The sequence below is a fragment of the Somniosus microcephalus genome, chromosome 8, assembly GCF_052327205.1.
Source record: "Somniosus microcephalus isolate GS21.2 chromosome 8, FLI_Smic_1.0, whole genome shotgun sequence".
In the NCBI taxonomy this organism is placed as follows: domain Eukaryota; kingdom Metazoa; phylum Chordata; class Chondrichthyes; order Squaliformes; family Somniosidae; genus Somniosus; species Somniosus microcephalus.
The window spans coordinates 128,220,075-128,242,497 of NC_140994.1; the positions used below are offsets into that span (position 1 = coordinate 128,220,075).

General features: G+C 45.8%; 1 protein-coding gene across 1 annotated transcript in view; it reads left to right on the plus strand.

Annotated features, from left to right (window-relative positions):
- Positions 1 to 22,423, plus strand: part of adam19b (ADAM metallopeptidase domain 19b) — a 377,796-nt gene that overhangs the window by 13,651 nt on the left and 341,722 nt on the right. Inside the window, exons 2-3 of the mRNA XM_085994041.1 lie at positions 14,527 to 14,645; positions 17,487 to 17,566. Of these exons, the coding sequence (XP_085850167.1) occupies positions 14,527 to 14,645; positions 17,487 to 17,566 (199 nt within the window). The remainder of the gene's footprint in view (positions 1 to 14,526; positions 14,646 to 17,486; positions 17,567 to 22,423) is intronic.

A 22,423-nucleotide genomic window follows, 5' to 3' on the forward strand; every position in this document is an offset into this window, starting at 1 on the left:
TAACCACTTGTGGGGAGTCCAAAACTAGGAGCCGTACATATACGATAGTTACTAATAAATCCAATAAGGAATTCAGGAGAAACTTCTTCACCTAGAGAGTGGTTAGAATGTGGAACTTGCTACCACATGTAGTTGAGACAAAAAGCATAGATGTATTTAAGGGGAAGCTAGATAACTACATGAAGAAGAAAGCTGATAGGGTTAGATGAAATAGGGTGGGAGGAGGCGCATGTGGAGCATAAACACTGGTACAGATGATAGGCCGAATGGCCTGTTTCTGTGCTGTAAGTTCTAGGTAATTAATACCCTTATAATACTGCATTAGAACAGCAGTATACAGTGCAGTAATCCATTGTGATCTTGAATTAGCTTGTGGTACCATCAACCTGGGGCCCTGAGGTAGCGGACAGATCCTTTTTATACTGTCTCTTCCCCTCCTCGATCTCATCCTTGTAATCCTTTTCTTGAACATGATCTTATTTTAAGCCAATATTGGCATCACCTGATCACTACTTCCTGGGTTACCTCATCTTCCAGCCTGATGACATCCTGTACTGTAGGCCTTTACACGTCCTTAATTTAAGAAAATAAAAACTTTCGCTGTAGATGAAACCCATGTAATTTCGTAGTGACATTGGCCGGGAAATTCCTCGGAGCCGCTCCCGCTCTGCTCCGCTCCATTACTTCGCTGGAAGTGTGGTGAAAACCCCCTTTACGCACGTGAAGTTAAGCAAGTGAAGTAATGTCAGCAGAGTGGGATCAGCACCAAGGGATTTCCTGGACAATGTCACAAGCATAATATTTCAGTGGCGATGTCATCAGATAGAATCATAGAATTCACGGCCCCATAAATATCGAGGCCATAGAATCTTACAGCACAAAAGGATGCCTGTGCCAGCTGTTTGAAAGAGCTCTCCAATTAGTCCCACTCCCCTGCTCTTTTCCCCATAGCCCTGCAAAATGTTCCTTTTGAAGTATAGATCCAAGACGCTAACATTATAAATGTGCAAATAATCTCCTCCCTGGGATTTGGATGGCACCAACCATTAAGCTCAGCTCTTGTGAGTTATGCCTTTTTTTCTTTTGGTTGTCTGGGCGTATGACAGAAGTTACTGAGAGAGCTTCACCCTCCCCGCCCCCCAACCCCCAGGCAGAGTTTCTGTTTGCTCAATATGGAGTCTTCTTCTCCTTCTTAGGCAGTCCCTCGGAACCGAGGATGACTTGCTCCCACATTAAAAATGAGCTTGCAGGTGACTGATTAGTCCAATGCGGGACCTACAGTCTCTGTCAGAGGTGGGGCAGACGGTGGTTGAAGGGGCAGGTGGGTGGGGTGCTTGGGTTGACGTGCGCTCCTTGCGCTGCCTGCGCTTGGTTTCCACTTGCTCCCGGCGAAGAGACTCGAGGTGTTCGGCGCCTTCCCGATGCTTCTCCTCCACTTTGTGCGGTCTTGGGCCAGGGATTCCCAGGTGTCGGTGGGGATGTTACACTTTTTCAAGGAGGTTTTGAGGGTGTCCTTGAAGCGTTTCCTCTGCCCACCTGGGGCTCTCTTGCCGTGCCGGAGCTCCGAGTAGAGCGCTTGTTTTGGGAGTCTCGTATCGGGCATGCAGACAGTGTGACCCGTCCATCGGAGCTGATTGAGCGTGGTCAGAGCTTCGATGCTGGGGATGTTGGCCTGAGCAAGAACACTGATGTTGGTGTGCCTATCCTGCCAATGGATTTGCAGGATCTTGTGGAGGCAGCGTTGGTGGTACCTCTCCAGTGCTTTGAGGTGCCTGCTGTACATGGTCCATGCCTCTGAGGCATACAGCAGGGCAGGTATCACTGCTGCCCTGTAGACCATGAGCTTAGTGCCGGGTTTGAGGTCCTGGTCTTCAAACACTCTCTTCCTCAGGTGACCGAAGGTTGCACTGGCACACTGAAGGCGGTGTTGGACTTCGTCGTCGACGTCTGCCCTTGTCGACAGTAGGCTCCCGAGGTATGGAAAGTGGTCCACGTTGTCCAAGGCCTTGTCGTGGATTTTGATAATCGGGGGGCAGCACTGTGTGGCGGGGGCAGGTTGGTAGAAGACCTTTGTCTTACGGATGTTTAGTGTAAGGCCCATGCTCTCGTATGCTTCAGTGAAGGTGTTTACGATGGTTTGGAGTTCGACCTCCGAGTGAGCGCAGACACAAGCATCGTCTGCATACTGTAATTCGATGACAGAGGATGGAATGACCTTGGATCTGGACTGGAGGCGATGGAGGTTGAACAGTTTCCTGTTTGTTCTGTAAATTAGCTCCACTCCAGTGGGGAGCTTACTGAGGGTGAGATGGAGCATTGCAGCAAGGAAGATTGAGAAGAGCGTTGGTGCGATGACACAGCCTTGCTTGACCCCGGTTCATACGTGAATTGGGTCTGTGGTGGAACTGTTGGTCAGGATCACGGCTTGCATGTCGTCGTGAAGCAGGCGGAGGATAGTGACAAACTTTTGAGGGCAGCCGAATTTGAGGAGGACACTCCATAATCCCTCACGGTTGACAGTGTCCGCTCTGTCATCTCCATCAATGTAGCCCCAAAACAGCGGCGGCAACAGAAACAATGCCGCAGGAAAATTAACGCTGGAGCACTCAAAGACCCCGCTAAGAAAGCCCTATTCAGCCTGCGCCTCACAAACAACCTGTCGACTCCCAGTGATGCAGAGACACAGAGTGCCCACAGCGTCTGGTCTGCACTCAAGGCCTCCATAATCAGCACCTGTGAAGAGACGCTCGGTCACTCGACCAGGAAACACCAAGACTGGTTCAACGAGAATGACCAGGAGATCCAGGAGCTAATAAGCTGCAAGCGCAAGGCATTTCTGATCTGGAAACAGCAACAGAACTCGAGAGCAAGAAAGCAGCTCTACAGACGCCTGAAGGCCGAGGTCCAACAAAAAACTCACGACCTAAAGAACAGATGGTGGGTGGAGAAAGCGCAGGAGATCCAGCAGCTAGCCGACAACCATGACGTGCGTGGATTCTTTAGCGCAGTCAAGACCATCTATGGCCCAAGCACCCAAGGCCCTTCCCCACTGCGGGCCAAGAACGGAGAGGTACTCATCAAGGACAGAGAGGCAGTCAGTGCCCGCTGGAAGGAGCACTTCAAAGATCTCCTTAACCACGACTCTGTCTTCAACACGAGTGCCCTCAACTCCATCCCGCAGCATGCTACCCGCCACCATCTCAGCACAACCCCAGCCTGGCATGAGGTTGAAAAGGCCATCCAACAACTGAAGAACAACAAGGCCTCAGGAGCAGATGGAATCCCCGCCGAGGCACTAAAGCATGGCGGAGAAGCTCTACTGGCGCGAATTCATGAACTCATTTCTCTTATCTGGAAGGAGGAGAGCATGCCAGGGGATCTCAGAGACGCCATAATTGTGACCATCTTCAAGAAAGGTGACAAGTCCGATTGCGGTAATTACAGAGGAGTTTCCCTGCTATCTGCCACAGGGAAAGTCATCGCAAGAATCCTCCTTAATCGCCTTCTCCCAGTGGCCGAAGAGCTCCTCCCAGAGTCGCAATGCGGATTCCGCCCACTAAGGGGCACAATGGGTATGATCTTCACCGCACGTCAATTACAAGAGAAATGCAGGGAACAGCACCAACCACTGTACATGGCCTTCTTTGATCTCAATATGGAGTGCGGGGACGCCCTCCACACAGCCAAGCCCAGAGGATGTAGGCACAGTTTGACAAGAACCAAGGATTAGAGGCTTGCAGGTGTGCATGGGGGATATGCGGGAATGGGTGCTGGGTTTAACCAGCTGAAACCATGCCGATGACCAGCACAGGTAAGTTTTCCATTGATTGTTCATCTAACGCTATCCTACTTGTTACATTATTAGCTTGCAGGGTTATCTGGAGATGAGTGGCAAGGAAAAGACAGAGGTGGGTAAATGGAGTTGAGGTGCCGATCAGCCATTATCTGATTGAATGGCAGAGAAGTTTCAAGGGGTTGAATAGCCTACTCCTGTTCCTAGTGTTTGTATGATAGGTCTACCCCTCCATCACCCATCAATAAGCCAGACAGGCTAATCAATCATCAACAGTACCCTAGAGTAGCTGGACTATTATAGACTTGTCTGGCTTAGGTAACTGTTTACCAGTTTTACCACAGAAGATTGACTCCGTTCCAACCACCACCTCCCCACTCATTACCATAAAGAGACTCTCTTTACCTTCTCCCTAGCTTCATTAGAACCCTCAAATGAAATGCCTCTTGGAATGTGTCCAGTGGGGTACCGCAGGGATCGCTGCTGGGTCCTTTGCTGTTTGTAGTGTACATTAATGATTTAGATATGAATGTAGGAGGTATGATCAGTAAGTTTGCAGATGACACGAAAATTGGTGGAGTGGTAAATAGCGAGAAGGGAAGCCTCAGGCTACAGGACGATATAGATGGGTTGGTTAGATGGGCAGAACAGTGGCAAATGGAATTTAACCCTGAAAAGTGTGAGGTGATGCATTTTGGGAGGACTAACAAGACAAGGGAATACACAATGAATGGTAGGACCCTAGGAAGGACAGAGGATCAGAGGGACCTTGGTGCGCATGTACATAGATCCCTGAAGGCAGCAGGACAGGTAGATAAGGTGGTTAAAAAGGCATATGGTATACTTGCCTTCATTAGCCGAGGCATGGAATATAAGCCATGGTGTGGAGATGCCGGAGTTGGACTGGGGTGGACAAATGTAAGAAGTCACACAACACCAGGTTATAGTCCAACAGCTTTATTTGAAATCACAAGCTTTCGGAGCGCTGCTCCTTCTTCAGGTGAAGTGGAGAAATGCATAAGGACACAGCTTATATAGTCAGAGAATCATGTCAGATGTTTACAGGTAACCTTTCCAACTGCCATTTATCACACCTCGGCAGAGAGATAATCACAGCAGTCAAAGGTGTGAATGGTGTCCAAACAGGTCAGTCAGGGAAACATTACATCAAAGAACAATGAGGTGGGGTCACAAGGGGTCAAATATTGCAGATGCTGGGGTCTGTATGAAAAACAAAAAAACAGACAAAAAACATTTTTTTTGGCTGGAAATCACAGCAGGTCCGGCCGCATCTGTGTAGAGAGAACAAGCCAATGTCGACTCGAGTCTGGATGACCCTGCATCAGGTGGGGTTACATGTAGCGTGACATGAACCCAAGATCTCGGTTGAGGCCGTCCTCATGGGTGCGGAACTTGGCTATCAGTTTCTGCTCGACGATTTTGCGTTGTCGTGTGTCTCGAAGGCCACCTTGGAGAATGCTTACCCGCAGATCGGAGGCTGAATGTCCTTGACTGCTGAAGTGTTCCCCGACTGGGAGGGAACACTCCTGCCTGGTGATTGTTGCGCGGTGTCCGTTCATCCGTTGTCGCAGTGTCTGCATGGTCTCGCCGATGTACCATGCTCTGGGGCATCCTTTCCTGCAACGTATGAGGTAGACAACGTTGGCCGAGTCACATGAGTATGTACCATGTACCTGGTGGGTGGTGTCCTCACGTGTGATGATGGTATCTGTGTTGATGATCTGGCATGTCTTGCAGTGGTTGCTGTGGCAGGGTTGTGTGGTGTCGTGGTCGCTGTTCTCCTGAAAGCTGGGTAATTTGCTGCGAACGATGGTCTGTTTGAGGTTAGGCGGCTGTTTGAAAGCGAGTAGTGGAGGTGTGGGGATGGCCTTAGCGAGGTGTTCGTCGTCATCGATGACATGTTGAAGGCTGCGAAGGACATGGCGTAGTTTCTCCGCTCCGGGGAAGTACTGGACGACGAAGGGTACTCTGTTGGTTGTGTCCCGTGTTTGTCTTCTGAGGAGGTCTATGCGATTTTTCGCTGTGGCCCGTCGGAACTGTCGATCGACGAGTCGAGCGTCATATCCCGTTCTTACAAGGGCGTCTTTCAGTGTCTGTAGGTGTCCATCGCGTTCCTCCTCGTCTGAGCAGATCCTGTGTATTTGCAGGGCTTGTCCATAGGGGATGGCTTCTTTAACGTGGTTTTTGTTTTTCATACAGACCCCAGCATCTGCAATATTTGACCCCTTGTGACCCCACCTCATTGTCCTTTGATGTAATGTTTCCCTGACTGACCTGTTTGGACACCATTCACACCTTTGACTGCTGTGATTATCTCTCTGCCGAGGTGTGATAAATGGCAGTTGGAAAGGTTACCTGTAAACATCTGACATGATTCTCTGACTATATAAGCTGTGTCCTTATGCATTTCTCCACTTCACCTGAAGAAGGAGCAGCGCTCCGAAAGCTTGTGATTTCAAATAAAGCTGTTGGACTATAACCTGGTGTTGTGTGACTTCTTACATAGAATATAAGAGCAGGGAGGTTATGATGGAGCTGTACAAACGCTGTTAAGGCCACAGCTGGAATACTGTGTGCAGTTCTGGTCGCCACACTATAGGAAGGATGTGATTGCATTGGAGAGGGTGCAGAGGAGATTCACCAGGATGTTACCTGGGCTGGAGCGCTTCAGCTACGAAGAGAGACTGAACAGGCTGGGATTGATTTCCTTAGAGCAGAGAAGGCTGAGGGGGGACCTGATTGAGGTGTACAAAATTATGAGGGGCATAGATAGGGTAGATAAAAAGGAACTTTTCCCCTTAGTAGAGGGGTCAATAACCAGCGGGCATAGTTTCAAGGTAAGGGGCAGGAGGTTTAGAGGGGATTTGAGGAAAAACTTTTTCATCCCAGAGGGTGGTTGGAATCTGGAACTCACTGCCTGAAATGGTGGTAGAGGCAGGAACCCTGACAACATTCAAGAAGCATTTAGATGAGCATTTAAAACGCCATAGCATACAAGGCTATGGACCAAGTGCTGGAAAATGGAATTAGAATAGACAGGGCTTGATGGCCGGCACGGCCACGATGGGCCGAAGGGCCTCTTTCTGTGCTGTATAACTCTATGACTCTATCTAATGCCTCTTAGGGACGGGCAATAAATGCTGGCCTAGCCAGCGATTCCCACATCCCGTGAATGAATTAAAAAAAATAACTGTGACCTGTTCATTATTGTCTATTATAATCTACTGGAAATCATTTGAATATATTATTTCAGCGATAACTTCAGCCAGTTTTATCTGTCATTTTATTGAGACTAGAGCATGTAAGTTATGAAAAATTATAGATAGGCAATCGAATAAGCACACTGTCTGGTATAGTAAGCTATTGACATCAAGAAGGTGCCAGGTTTGATCCGTGGTCTATGCTGATGGCAGCTAGGATGATGATGAGGAACACTACAATTGGTGTGTGTTGCCTGGGCTAGGGATTGGCCAAGGTTGCTGGTTTAGATTGCTGTCCAATTACCTCTGTTTTTAAGTGGATGTGTGTGGACAATGGGTGAGAATACAGTTGCGCACATGCACATACACGTTTTGATCCCAGGGTCAACTTGTCGGCACTTCATGGGAAACATCAGCCTTTTTCACTAGGATTGGAGTTGCTGGCATCAACCAATTAGATCAGTTTGAAGATGGCACTGGAGGAGTGGTACCAATCAAATTAGTTGGGAGGGCATGCTTTGAGCCTGTCCAAACCAATCAGACTGATTGAAGGGTGGGACTGAAAGCTGTAAGAATCAATGAAATTGATTGGAGGGTGAGACTGGTGGCTGTCAGAACCAATCAATCAGACGTTACTTCCTCCCATTGTTGATTATACTCCAACTTTCGGCAAAAAAAATTACCTAGAGGTCTATTGAGTGTTGGTCCCCAAGGAAGTTCTATATAGCAAATTAGCTGCTAAAATATAGCAAAACTTTGTTTTCCTCAAAACAACAACCAGGCTGTTGTTTTATGTGAAGATTTATCTTCTTCAAGCTTGGTTAATAGAAGCTTTTTTGATATAAAGAGGGTGTTCTCGACTGCAAATGCACTAACTGGCTTTATTTGAGCATTGCTGTCACTACACTTTTTTGGAGTTGCCAGTGTCTAACAGTAAAGGAAACAATGATGAGTTTTAATTTTTAAATTGACACCGAGAATCACAGCGATTTTACATGCAGTGCACTACTCTGATGTGTGATGTGCACTGTTGGCCTGTTGATGAGTTGCAACACCTGGTTATATTCTGTAACCCTGAAAGCTGTTTTCAGTTCATTTATGTGCTCACAGTGTAGGTTCCTTTGTTACTGTACAGTAAGCAGGAAGAGAGCCTGCGCGGGCGGGGAAATATGAGGAGTAACATTAACAGTCGATGGGGGTTTAATAGAATGGAACAGGGCTAGCAACCTAGAGATCGTGAGTTCAAATCTCAACATTCAGCTCAGTAAATCTAGTTATACGTGGGCTGGCACCAGACAAAATGACTATAAAAGCTGCTGGTTCACTAATGCCTTTCAGGGAAGGGATCCTGCCTATCTGGTCTGGCTTACATGTGACTGCAATCCCACACGATGTGGTTGACACTTGAATGACCTGTCAAGTATTGCCTGAGAGCGTAACATTCAACTCCCGAATGCCTGTTCCCGCACTTAGAGAATTAAATTATGATGACGGTTTGCATAAACGTGATTTGTATTCCCTGACATTTAGAAGATTGCGGTGTGATCTAATCAAAATGTTTTAAAATGATAAAGGGATTCGATAGGGTAGTTACAGAGAAGCTATTTCCTCTAGTGGGGTATCCAGAACAAGGGGACACATTATTAAAAATGGAGTTGGACCATTTGAGAATGAAATCAGGAAGCATTTTTTCACACACAGGACAGCAGAAATCTGGAACTCTCTCCCGAAAAGGTTACTGATGCTAGGTCATTTGAAGCTTTCAAGATTGAGATTGATAGATTTTTATTAGGTACGGGTATCAAGGGATATGGATCAAAGGCGGGTTAATGGAGTTGAGGTACAGATCAGCCATGATCTAATTGAATAGTGGAACAGACTCAAGGGACAGAATAGACTACACCTGTTCCTATGATTTTGTGGCCTTCAGTATTTTTCTGACGGATTGCAGTATGAATTGATTTTTGTTTCTAGTACAAGAAAATGAAACTCTTTGATACAGTCAAAAGAACAACATAGGCTAGAAATTAGTGTTGCTGATAATAACAACAATAACTTATATTTATATGGCACATCACAGGAGAGTTATGAAAAAAAATTGACACTGAGCCATATAAGGAGTTATTAGGGCAGATGATGGTCAAAGAGGTAGGTTTTAAGGAGCGTCTTAAAGGAGGAAAGAGAAGTGGAGTGGCGGAGAGATTAGGGAGGGAATTCCAGAGCTTAGGACCTAGGCAGCTGAAGGCACGACCGCCAATGGTGGAGCGATTAAAATCGGATATAATCAAAAGGCCAGAATAGGCAGAGCACAGAGATCTCGGGGGATTATAAGGCTGGAGGAGATTACAGAGAAAAGGAGGATAATATAACGGGACAAACACTTAAGCACTGGTGTGACAATCCTTTACTGGGGGTGTTAAAACCCATTTATTTAAATGAGTTAGCACCTCTGTTAGAATAGCACACCGGAGAATATTATACCAGTGCATTAAGTTTTCATCTGCTATTATCACCAATGGTAATTTGTGGTTTTGTATTTTTTTTTAAAGCATGGCAGGTTGATTAGCATCTAAAAGAGAAAACGGCAGGTTCATGTTTGGGTATGATCTGTTTTTAAGAATTTTGTTTTGATGACATTGACTGATCATTATCTCTCCTCAAGCTACTTATATAAAAATAAAAATTGTTTACTTGACAAGATAGTGTTGGATGAGGAAGGCCATTTGGCCTATCTCATCCACACAGAAAACCCCTGCAGCCACACCACTCAATACAATACAATACAAATCGCTTTATTGGCATGATAAGGTACATCTTATGTTGCCAAAGCATCAAAATACATTTATGGTTGAACACATAAACGCGGTTCCATTCATACAGTGTATAAACAGGTATATCCCTGAGTTTATAAATATATTTTCGCCTTGTTTATATATACTCTTGTCTTAGTTTACTGGTTGTCCCTCTGTTCATGGCAAGCTGTAACATAGTGTGCCGCCAGTGTTACACAGCTTCTCTCCTCCCCCAGTAGGAATGGGAGTTTTTGGTTGTCAGTCAGATTTCTGAATTCAGGGCATATTTGTGAGAATTTTTGATAGAAATTCTCTCTGATGCCCTGATATTTTCCACAGGCTGTGAGGAAGTGCATCTCTGTCTCAACTACTCCCTGACTGCAGTGAGAGCATATCCTGTCTTCTCTTGGCAGCCTGGTCTGCCTGTGTCCCTATCTATTTGTTTCTTAAACAATTCCAGGGTTTTGTTTACATTACTCCTAGTCTTTTTCAACTTCATACTTAGATATTTTAACACCATTCATGAAGTACGTGTGTTGCCCTATTTTTCCTTCCTATGTGCAGTACGTTACGATTGCATTTAAATGTCATCCGCCATTGTTCTGCCCACTTGCATAGGAACATAGGAATTGCTAGACGAAAAAGACCAAGGTCCATCCAGTTCACCTTGTACTGTCTTGACCTCCTCGTAGGACTGCTCCTGGGCCTGGCCAAAATAGCCATTAACTGGTCCAGGCAGCGGGCGGTCGAGGGGGTCGTTCGGCCCGATTGCCGACCTCTCTTCCGTGGCCATGTTCACGCCCTGGTGGCCCTGGAGATGGAGCACACGGTGTCCGCCGGCACACTTGAGGCCTTCCCCGTCCGGTGGGCACCACGGGGACTGGAGTGCATCATTACCCCGGCCAATAAAATTTTAATTTAATTTGTTAAGTTTTATTTAATGTTTTATTAAGTTACAGTCTATTTGTTTAACCACCCAACTAAAAAAATAGTGTACCGTCTTGATAGTCACACGATACAATGATAATGGAGTTGTTGACTAATCACAGTAATCAAACTCTATCAGTTAGTCTACAACAGATCCAGACATGACACGAGGAAAACCACCAGTGGTGGAGAGCTTTGGGAACCACAGGTCCAAAGTCACCTGTTCCTCTCAAACATGTTACACTCACCACATGTCATGTCTCAAATTACTCATATATACTGTATCCCAAAATGTTATTTTCTGAAATTAATCTATCTAATTTGCGAACTGCTTCCATCGTCTCCCTGGGGAGTCTGTTCCATTGATTGACCAGTCGCTAATTGAAATATTATTTTTGCAGATTAGTTTTGAATTTACCCCCCCGTCGAGTGCAGACCGTGTCCTCTGGTTTTACTGTTCTGGACAAGATGAAACAGCTTGTTGTGGTCTATATTATCTAGTTCCTTTAGAATCCTAAAAATAGCAATCATATCCCCTCTTAACCTTCTCTTTTTTTTATGCCCAATATGCATATCTTTCCCAACTCATTCTGTAGTTTCTGAGCTGCTTCGTCTGATTGTACAGCCCCTCCTAAAAGATCCCATGGCAGTATTCTAAAGAAAGCAGTAGTCCTGGACAATATTTATCCCTCAACCAACATCACTAAAACAGATTACCTGACCATTATCACGTTGCTGTTTGCAGGAGCTTGCTGTGTGCAAATTAGCAGCTGCGTTTCCTACACTACAACAGTGACTGCACTTCAAAAGTACTTCATTGGCTGTAAAGCCCATTTGGGATGTCCTGAGGTCATGAAAGGCACTATATAAATGCAAGTCTTTCTTTTCCTAGTTTCATATCCCCTGCAAATTCACCACTTTGCATTGAGTTTCTGAATCCAAATCATTGATGTAAATTTAAAACAGTAGTGGTCCCAACATCGATCCAGGACACCCCACTCAGTGCTCCCCTTCCCCCGCCCCCATTGTGACATACCTCCTCTAACAAGTACCTGCTGTTCTGCCCTTCAACTTATTTCTTATCCAGGGTTCACCCTGAATCCTCACAGCTTTGAGTTGAACTAATAGCTTTTCATGTAGAAATTTGTCAAATGTCTTTTGAAAGTCCCATTGCAGGTTTTCCATTACTTTACATGGAATTGGAGTAAGACTAATGAGGCTGTAGTTGTCTGGGTTTGTTTCTTCACCCTTTTTTTGAATAGCCTGTTCTCAATCTACTCGTTCTCCCCCAGTGACCAGTGACTCCGTCAAAATTATTATCAATGCCTCACAAATGACCTCCCTGGTCTCTCTGAACACTTTGGGATGAGTACACCTGGGGATTTATTTATTTTGAGCCCTGTTAGCCTTTCTAAGACTGCCATCCCATTAATATCAAAGTCACCAATTGTACTTGGGTTAATCCTGATTGGGAAGCGCATGTTGGTCATATCTTCCCTTGTGAACACCTGGAGGAAGTAATCATTCAGACTACTTTCTATGTTGTGCTCATCTCAGTTTCAAGACCATTTGAATGTATTATGGATCTCACCTCTTCTCTGGCTGCCCTTTTACTATTGAAGTACTGAACGAATGTTCTCCAAGTCCATCTATACCATTTTGATCATCCTTTTGCTTCTGCATGCCCTTCTATTTATCCCAGTGAAGACCATCTCTTTTCTCCCTGCAGAATTTGTTAGACATCACTTTTCTCTTTATTTTACTTTTAATTTGTTTGTTAATCCATTTAGGGTCACATTTGTTCACTCTCTGAGCTTATTAATGCTTAAGTATGTGTTTAGTCTGCATGTTCAACATTATTCCTTTAAAGGAATTCCACTTATTCTCAACTGACGTGCTGTTGAAAATCCTCCTCCAGTCCATTTACTTGTTGCCTCATTTCTTGAACATAAAATATTTAAATCAGTATACCCTCAATTCAGGTAATCGCCATGTGAGTCTACTGCCATGATGTCTGGGAGGGGGACAGATGTGATGATAAAGCTAGTTTTATATTGTGAACTGCGTCCATGTTGTAAACTATTTCAGCTCAGTTATCGACATGTTTAATCTGGGGTACGTCCCCAGTGAAAGGAATTGGACCTTGTAGTGTTGTATCCCAATAGCTACACTCAGGAGCTCTCTTCCAAATCTTTCCACCTTATTACATCTCTTGATGTATTTTAGGGGAAGCGTGATAAGCACACTAGGGAAGAAGAATCGAAGGTTATGCTGATGGATGATATAGGGTTAGATGAAAAGGGGTGGGAGGAGACTCGCGTGAAGCATGGACCAGTTGGGCCGAATGGCCTGTTTCTGTGCTGTAGATTCTATGTAATTCTATGTAACTCTCTCCGCACCTTCAAAATGATCTGAACTTTCAGTTTAACTTAAATTGTGTCATTGGCTTTTCTTCAGGGCTGTATTTGAACAGTCAGCTTTTTTCTGAAGCTGTTGGTCAACTCTTGCTAGTTTTGCAGGAAGGGATGTGTGGAGTTGAGCTTGGTTGCAATGGAGCCCATGATGGAATAGCCTGCCGGCATTGACTGCCTGGACTCACGCACGAGGAATGGCCATTCACAAAGACTGCCTTTTCCACCTTCTGCCGCTATCAGTTAGCTTCTCTGGGAGAGCAGAAGTAAGGGGAGAAAATCGGATGGGAAACTAAAAGAAAAGTGATTGATAGATGGTGCAGGATGAGCAGACTGAGAGTAACGGATTCCTGGGTGTGATGACTAGTGATGCTGTTAAACTCGAGCAGTTTATAACTCATGGAATCCCTGTAAATTTTTTCTATTCGTTTATGGGATGTGGGCATCGCTGGCAAGGCCAGCATTTATTGCCCATCCCTAGTTGCCCTTGAGAAGGTGGTGGTGAGCTGCCTTCTTGAACCATTGCAGTCCGTGTGGTGAAGGTACTCCCATAGTGCTGTTAGGGAGGGAGTTCCAGGATTTTGACCCAGCGATATACTTCCAAGTCAGGATGGTGTGTGAGTTGGAGGGGAACCTGGAGGTGGTGGTGTTCCCATGCGCCTGCTGCCCTTGTCCTTCTAGGTGGAAGAGGTCGTGGGTTTGGGAGGTGCTGCCGAAGAAGCCTTGGCGAGGTGCTGCAGTGCATCTTGTAGATGGTACACACTGCAGCCACAGTACGCCAGCGGTGGAAGGAGTGAATGTTTAAGGTGGTGGATGGGATGCCAATCAATTGGGCTGCTTTGTCCTGGATGGTGTTGAGCTTCTTGAGTGTTGTTGGAGTTGCACTCATCCAGGCAAGTGAAGAGTATTCCATCACACTCCTTACTTGTGCCTTGTAGATGGTGAAAAGACTTTGGAGAATCAGGAGGTGAGACACTCGCCGCAGAATACCCAGCCTCTGAACTGCTCTTGTTGCCACAGTGGCTGGTCCAGTTAAGTTTCTGGTCAATGGTGACCCCCAGGATGTTGATGGTGGGGGATTCGGCGATCCCTATGTGTGCGTAGCGATGTCAAATGAGATGTTCTGTCTCCAAGGCCGATTAGCCTGCCGGCACTCAGTCCAGGTTACTTATTTAAGGTAGAACTGGCACAGACCTGTTGGGCCAAATGGCCTGTTTCTGTGCTGTCACCAATGCAATCATACCCAGCGTGAGTCACCGTCTTTAGTAGAGGATGGATCAGGGGACAAAAAATAAAGGACTGGAGAGAAAAGCAATTACTGTCAACCACTCCGAACTCAACCTAGTATCTGTCAATTCACTTAGTTGTTTTTTACCTCCCAGGGAGAAGCAGCAAGCTGAGCCCAGAGACTCGAATGTACGATCACATCATAAAGTATGAAACAATGGTACCCCGGTGGCTCACCTCAGGACCGTTGCAACACTTTCTATCTCATAACCAGGTACAGCAAGCTAACCGGATAACCAGCACAGTATGTTAGTCAGGTCATTAATCATAGTGTGTTGACCTAATAACTAGGTGAAGCTTAATAACTGGATAACCAGGTACAGCACAACCGGATAACCAGCTACATTGTGTTTCTATGACAATCAGTTACAGTGTGTTAACCTGATTACCAGCTAGCGAATGCAGACCTAGTAACCAGGTAGAGTATATTAACTTGATAACCAGTTGTAAATCAGTTAGTGTGTTGACCTGACAACTAGATGCAGTATTCTAACTTATTAACTTGTGTAGAGTATACTAATGTGGAAACCAGTTAATGTGCTGTGATGACCCTACAGGAAACTCAAAGAAAGACAGGCAGATGGGCCATCAGGACTAAGGTTAAATACTGAAGGGAATGGGTGGGCCTGGAGGCAGCAAGCCAAGACTAATGTCCCAACCCACTCACCCCCTCCACCCTGCCCGGGATCCTGCACCATGTTTTTACAGGGTCCTAATGCCTTCCGGGCTTGTACTCTGAATTTCCATATGCTTCCTCTTTCCCGAGCAACCTTCTAACATTTAATGTTTTTTTTCCCTTGTAATTTTTATTGAAGACAAGATAATAGTTCTGTGCAATAATACAACAACATTTATATTACTTCCTGAAGAAAACTAGAGTCTGATTTAAAACTTGGTCTCTCAGACAGAATTGTACCCCTAGCTGGTGATTCAGTCCATTGTGTAGAGCTGCCCTGTTGTCTGGGTGAGTAAAGCCACCCTGCTCTGTGACACAGCCGTATAACCCAGGAAGGTCCCAGGATTCCTCCCTGCTCCGTATTGAGTTAACAGAGCTCAGATGGGGCAGCAGCAGCTGGTTTAGGGAAGAGAAAAATCAAAGGAAAGAAAGAAGAAGGAACTTGCATTTATATAGCGCCTTTCACGACCTCAGGACCTCCCTAAGCGCTTTACAGCCAGCCAATGAAGTACTTTTGAATTGGAGTCACTGTTGTAATGTAAGAAATGCAGCAGCCAATTTGTGCACAGCAAGGTCCCACAAACAGCAATGTGATACTGACCAGATAATCTGTTTCTGTGATGTTGGTTAAGGGATAAACAGGGGAGATCGCCCCTGCTTTTCTTCAAATAATGTCGTTGGATCTTTTACGTCCACCTGAGAGGGCCAACAGAGCCTCGGTTTAATGTCTCATCCGAAGGACGCACCTCCGACAGTGCAGCACTCCCTCAGTACTGTGTTAACCTGGATAATGTGCTCAGGTCCCTGGAGTGGAACTTGAACCCATGACCTTCTGACTCGGAGGCGAGAGTGCTACCAGCTGAGCCACGGCTGACACCGCCAGTGTTCGGCTCCTGCCGAAAAGTCTCCGTGTGTGGATGTCGGGTGAGGTCAAAATCATGATTGTTACTCACGCCCCAGGCCAGAGGAACTTGTAGTACCTTACCCGCAGTGGCCATTCTTCATGTACAAGCCTTGACAGTAAGCATTAGCGGGGCATTGTAGCTGAGATAACCAGCACATTGTGTTAATCCGGTATTTAGTCACCGTGCGTTGACCTGATAACCAGGTGAAGCTCGATAACCTTAAACCAGGTACAGCATTAACAGGTAGCCAGCTAGATTGTATTACTAAACTAATCAGTTACAGTGTGTGAACCTGATTACCAACTAGCGAATGCTAACCTAGTAACCAGGTACAGCATATTAACTGGATAACCAGTTGTATTTTGTTCATCAGTTATTGCACCTCACACAACATGCACAAACGCACTTTTCAGCAGGAGTCACATGATAGTGAGATGACAGCACAAGCCAGGAGTCACACTCAGGGCCTTTCTGATCTGTGTGGATCAGTAGCACACCAGGCTGTACACTTAGTAACTGAGTCATCCGTTGCACTGCACCATTAGACTTTTTAAATAGGTCGGTCTTTTATCAGTGGTAGCACCCTCGCCTCTGAGTCAGAAGGTTGTGGATTCAAGAGACTTGAGCACATAATCTCGGCTGACACTCCAGTGCTATTGTTTGGAGGAGATGTTCAATCGAGGCCCTGTCTGCCCTCTTAGGTGGATATAAATGATCCATGGTACTATTCAAAGATGAGCAGGGGAGTTCTATTGACCGCTGTCCTGGCCAATATTTACCTCTCAACCAACATCAATAAAACAGATTATCTGGTCATTTATCTCCTTGCTGGTTGTGGGACCTTGCTGTGTGCATGTTGGCTGCCACATATCCTTACCTAACGACAGTGACCACACTTCAAAAAGTTGGCTGTGAAGTGCTGTGGGATGTCTGAGGTTGTGAAAGGCGCTATATAAATGCAAATCCTTTCTTTTCTTATTGACAAATGTTCAGGCCGGATGGATTGTCCCATCACACCGTGCGCCAGGGTTCATCTGAATTCTTTAATCTCTTCTCACGGCCTACAAAAGGGGAGGGTTCCCTGAGACACATTCACATTGCATCATCTACACTTGGAACCTGCAGCTGTCCGGGTGGAATATGCCAGGTGTGAGTGAAATGGCCCTGTTCAAAGACCACTTCTCTTACCCGAATTAGTATCATTGGATAGTTGCTGCATTTGTCTATTGTCCCAGATGAATTTTGCAAAGGACCCTTCCATCCCTTCCCCCGACACATTGCACCGTCACCTCATCCTGCGAGCATACTGATAACTAGCAGACGGCACAACCGAGGAACTCTCGGCCTGAAGTCGATGCCTAGAAGCACCGCAGCAAATGAATTTTTATAAAGTAGACAGCTACAGCTGAATAAATTACATCTGATGGAGTTTTCCTCTCTTTCTTTTCCCCTCGCCCTCCACCTTCCCTCCCAGTACACTCAGCATCCAGCCTGGGCGGAGATCCAAATCACAGCTGAAGGAAGAGATCGTATTCTAGAGATCCAGAAAAATGAGTAAGTACAATCGTTTTGTGCGATATGCAATATAGGATGCAGTACAGAATAATGGGTAGAATATAGAAAGTAGGGTACAGTAGAGGTTACAGGACACAATAGTGACAGTATAGAATATAGGGTAGCGCAGAATAATGGGATACAGTACTGAACAGAGGGTACAGTATAGAATATAGTATAGTACTTAACAGGGTTCAGTATAGAATACAGGGTACAGTATAGAATATAGAGTATACTTCTAACAGGGTACAGTATAGAATACAGGGTATATTACTAATAACAATGTACAATTCAGAATATAAAATGGAGATACTAACTGAAGGGTACAATCCCTTTGGCTGCATTCGAGATTGTGTAAAGTTTTGGACAGTCCATTATACGAAGGGTATAAAAGCAATGGAAAAGGTGAAATGTAGACTCGCTAGCGTGCTGCTGAAGATGAGGGATGACAGATATGACGTGAGACTTGAGGAGTTGGGGCTTTTTCCTGTAGAGCTGGGAAGGTTACGGGGTGACCTGATGGAGATCTTCCGTATTATGAAGGGTTGTGATGAGGCAAATAAGGTTATTTCCTCTGGCCAGCGAGACACTAATGAGGGAGTATAAATTTAAGATAATCACAGAAGACAGTGGTTAGAATGTGGATCTCGCTACTACATGGAGTAGTTGAGACGAATAACATAGATGCCTTTAAGGGGAAGCTAGATAAACACACGAGGGAGAAAGGAATAGGCTGATAGGGTTAGATGACGTAGGGTGGGAGGAAGCTCGTTAAAGGGAAGTTAAAAAAAAATCTTTACACAGATGGTGGTTAGAGTGTAGAATCCTCTGCCACAAACAGTTGCTGAAGCAGAGTCCGTAAATTCTTTTAAAAGGGACTCGGATAATTGCTTGAAAAAGAGAAATATTACAGGCTATAAGGAGCAAGCGGGAGTGTGGGATTTGGATTAGGTGGCTCAGGTGGAGAAAAACAGCAGGACAGGCTGAATGGCCTGTTTCTTATTGAAACTTCTACGATTCTAATGATAATATATGTCTGTGGCAAAGTTAAGTTGCTCCTCTGAGGCAGGCATAACTAACTAAAATAACTTAAAAATGGACTCCAAGTACAGAGCCATCTAGTGTACAGGCTGAGGAATCACCGGTACGTATGTCTAAATGCCGCGTCCAGTGCTAGCCAGTGTGAGAGCTGGAAGGAGCAACGAGTGAGCGAGCAAGGAGCCGTGAAGCCAGGAACAGCTCTTGTAAATACCGTTGGGGCTGACGATCCATGTAAATGCCAGGATGCAGCCACTGGTGACCTTTCACCACTAACCCTCAGCAGTATGTGGGGTCAGTAGGGGGTCACCTCATTATAACACCAGGGACGGGCACTCATCCCACACTATGAATGTCTCTTGGGCGTCTGCTAGTTGGAGGAGTCCAGGACTCCTGGCAGAGGGTGACCACTCATGTCCTGTTTCCCCCCACCACCACCACCCTCCACTGTAAGTATTCCCATTGCCTCCTTCATGAAGGACCCAAAACAGGCCAAGATGTTTAATGTCCTCAGGAGTTCAGGCTTGAGCTCCAAGGTGGGCCACACTTTTGTCTGTAGACCGGCAGGTACATCTGTTTTCGCTGGGCATTCCGGCCTGTCGATTGGTTCTCAGCCCGAGCAAGGACAAGGAAACTCCCGGCCTGGGAGTCCCCTCTCCCGGCCTGGGAGTCCCCTCTCCCAGCGGTGCCCTCGCCACCTCTCTGACACAGTGACCCTGTTTGGGGTGGATGGATGCTCACCTATTTTGAACAAGAAAACCCATAACCTTGGGAGGAAAGGACAGAACCCAGAGATGCCGGCTCCCCGCCTAATTCCTGGCTCTTCCACCAGTGTTACAGCGGGAGCGCCCGGGAGGGCCCCAGTGTACAGTGAACTGGTTTCTGTGTGGAAATTTTGTCTGGTCAGCATCTGCCTGATTTATTCCTTACGGTGGTATTCTCTGTCAACACAACTGGCATCAGTTGTGGCTTTTCTTGTAGTGTGGCACATAGCTGCACTAAAGCTACAGCTGGCACACTGCTGCTGGCAAGGCCACACGCAATGGCTTGCACTGACAGTCCCTTCTGGCACATTACGATTGGCATTGCTAGCATGCTACAGTTGCCACTCCTGGCACACTATGGCTGTCACTTGTGGCACACTGACTGGCACACTATGGTTGGCACTCCTGGCACACTGGCTGGCACTCGTGGCACATACAGTCTGTATGTCTGCAATCATGTCTGATTAAAGCGGCCATAATGTCTATTGTAAGAAATGAATTTATTATTGAATTCTACTGATTTGGTTCTGGGTTTGAGGTTTTGCGGAGCCTACTATAAAGTGATGTTGTTTGATTTACAGCCTGACTTGTCCTCTCGATAATTAAATGAACCAGAGAAGTAAAATAATCTCTATTCTGTGATTTCATCCTGGGTCACAGACATACTATAAGCAGCCTGCAGTCAGATATTATGAGCGTTTATTGATGTCCCTTTACTTCAGTAAGTGTCATTGTTTCATTTCCGTGCAAGTATGGCAGTCCCTTAACAATCAATATTTCATAATGTAGCAACGTGCTAATCAATTAAATCCAGGCTGGACAAGGAAGACAGTCTGCTAGAGGGAGTTTGTAAGCAGAGCTAGATCAGCTGAATATGAATATGCTTTAAACCTTTAATAAATCTGTTTCTTTGGCCTAGAAATTTGGGTGGTTTGCGTCACCTGTTAGCGACATGAAATGGCAAAAAAACAGCGGCCGGCGCCCATCTGGCCGGCTGGTGGTGGGTACCATGGCGACCACCATTTTCAACAGGCTATCAACACTGCCATTAACTGATATTAGCAAGAATATTTTAATGAGGTGGAGTATGACGTCAGTTGACGTACAGCGCTGACTTGACGCCAACTCATCCATTTTTGAGTTCTCAGCTCGCATTGCTGCCCGCGCTAATTCACGCCAGTATTTGCTGCCACTAAAAGGTCTTTCTGTGGTGCTGACGGCCATAAGGAGTCTGGCAGGGCTTATGAGGAACTTCAAAGGCCTCCTTTGCCAAGGTTCATCTTTTAATCTTTCAATATTTGCACATCAGTGGCGGTGGGATGGGGTGGGTGTGTCAGCTTTCCGGGAGGCCTACAGTGTTTGTGAGTCAGTAAATCAATGGGTGAACGTCATTGCAACGATTGAAAATGATCTGTGAAAAGATCTCTTTTATCTGCATTCATGTCATAAACAAACAAAAAATCGATAAATATCGGGTGGCAGCTAATATTTTTGGAGCACGTACAGCAACTGTTCGGATCACTCCTTTCTTACCCGCTCCCCTACACTGTGAGCAGGAGACCGAAGCGACCTTTGGCCTCCTTCTGATATTAGCGCTGCAAAGAACACGTTGCACTAGAAAATCGCTGCTGCGCTGATGATTATGAGCAGGCAGTACCAAAATGCCGGTACTGCCTGCACTCTCTTGGCTGGTGGCCGTTATCCTTGGCCGCCAATGTTAGTGGCAAGTTTCCAGCGTTCCCCAATTTCTAGGCCACAATCTTTCAATATTATATTTTAATGAACCCCGAAATAAGTTCAGCACGAACTAAATATATCCCTGATCTCACAGACAATGAACAGCAGATGGGAAAGAGAAAAATGGATTAAGGTTTACGGCGTTACCGTTGATCTGAATGGTTGGAAAATATATAGAAAAAAAAAGACTTGGATTTCTATAGCACCTTTCACGACCATCAGACGTCCCAAAGCGCTTTACAGCTAATAAAGTACTTTTGGAGTGTAGTCACTGTTGTAATGTGGGAAACACGGCAGCCAATTTGCGCACAGCAAGCTTCCACAAACAGCAATGTGATAATGACCAGATCATCTGTTTTTGTTATGTTGATTGAGGGATAAATATTGGCCAGAACACCAGGGATAACTCCCCTGCTCTTCTTTGAAATAGTGCCGTGGGATCTTTTACGTCCACTTGAGAGAGCAGACAGGGCCTCGGTTTAACGTCTCATCCGAAAGACAGCACTATTCAACGGTGCAGCACTCCCTCAGCACTGCACTGGAGTGTCAGCCGAGAATTTTGTGCTCAAGTCCCTGGAGTGGGAGTTGAACCCACAACCATTCTGACTCAGAAGGCAGGTGTGCTACCCACTGAGCCGCAGCTGACACCAATAGTCGCAAACCAGAAAGGAAAGGAGCAGTTTGAGGGGGGACAGGTCATTTGTGATGCCTATTTACCCAAGAGTTGTGAGGAAGAGTCCCATTCAAAACCGATCCTTTCTCTTTCAGATGCTGACTGACCCGCTGTGCATTTGCGTTATCTCTGTATTTTTATTCTTGATTTCCAACATCCACGCTTTCCTCTTCTTTCTATCTGTTCAGTTTGTAGTTCCCACATGTCAAATTTTAGATTATCTTCTGTCGCTGTCAAATCGAGGTAAACTGGAAAAAGCATTGGGAGTTCTCCTGCGCTCTTGTTAAATATCATAGATGAGGGTTAAAGGCCAGAAGGCCGTGCTGTGTCTTAAGAGCCTTCAGGGCATGTCGCCGTAGATGTCACTGAATGCAGTGGAGCAGCCCTGTATATATTGGAAGTTCACATCTCTCAAGTACAGACAACCAAACCATGGGAGTCCAATTTCATTTCCCCCCTAAACATTCAAGCAATACTTGTTCTCAATATTTTCCTTTTCAACCTTGGTGGTTTCTTGCATGATTGACCTTGGCCCTGTGCCCAGGATTGTCAATGGGGGAAAAAAAAAGCAGAAGTCCCACCCTCCAAAAAGAAAAGCACACGGTATGACCATGCATCTCAATGCCAATTTGGCAGTCCTTCTAC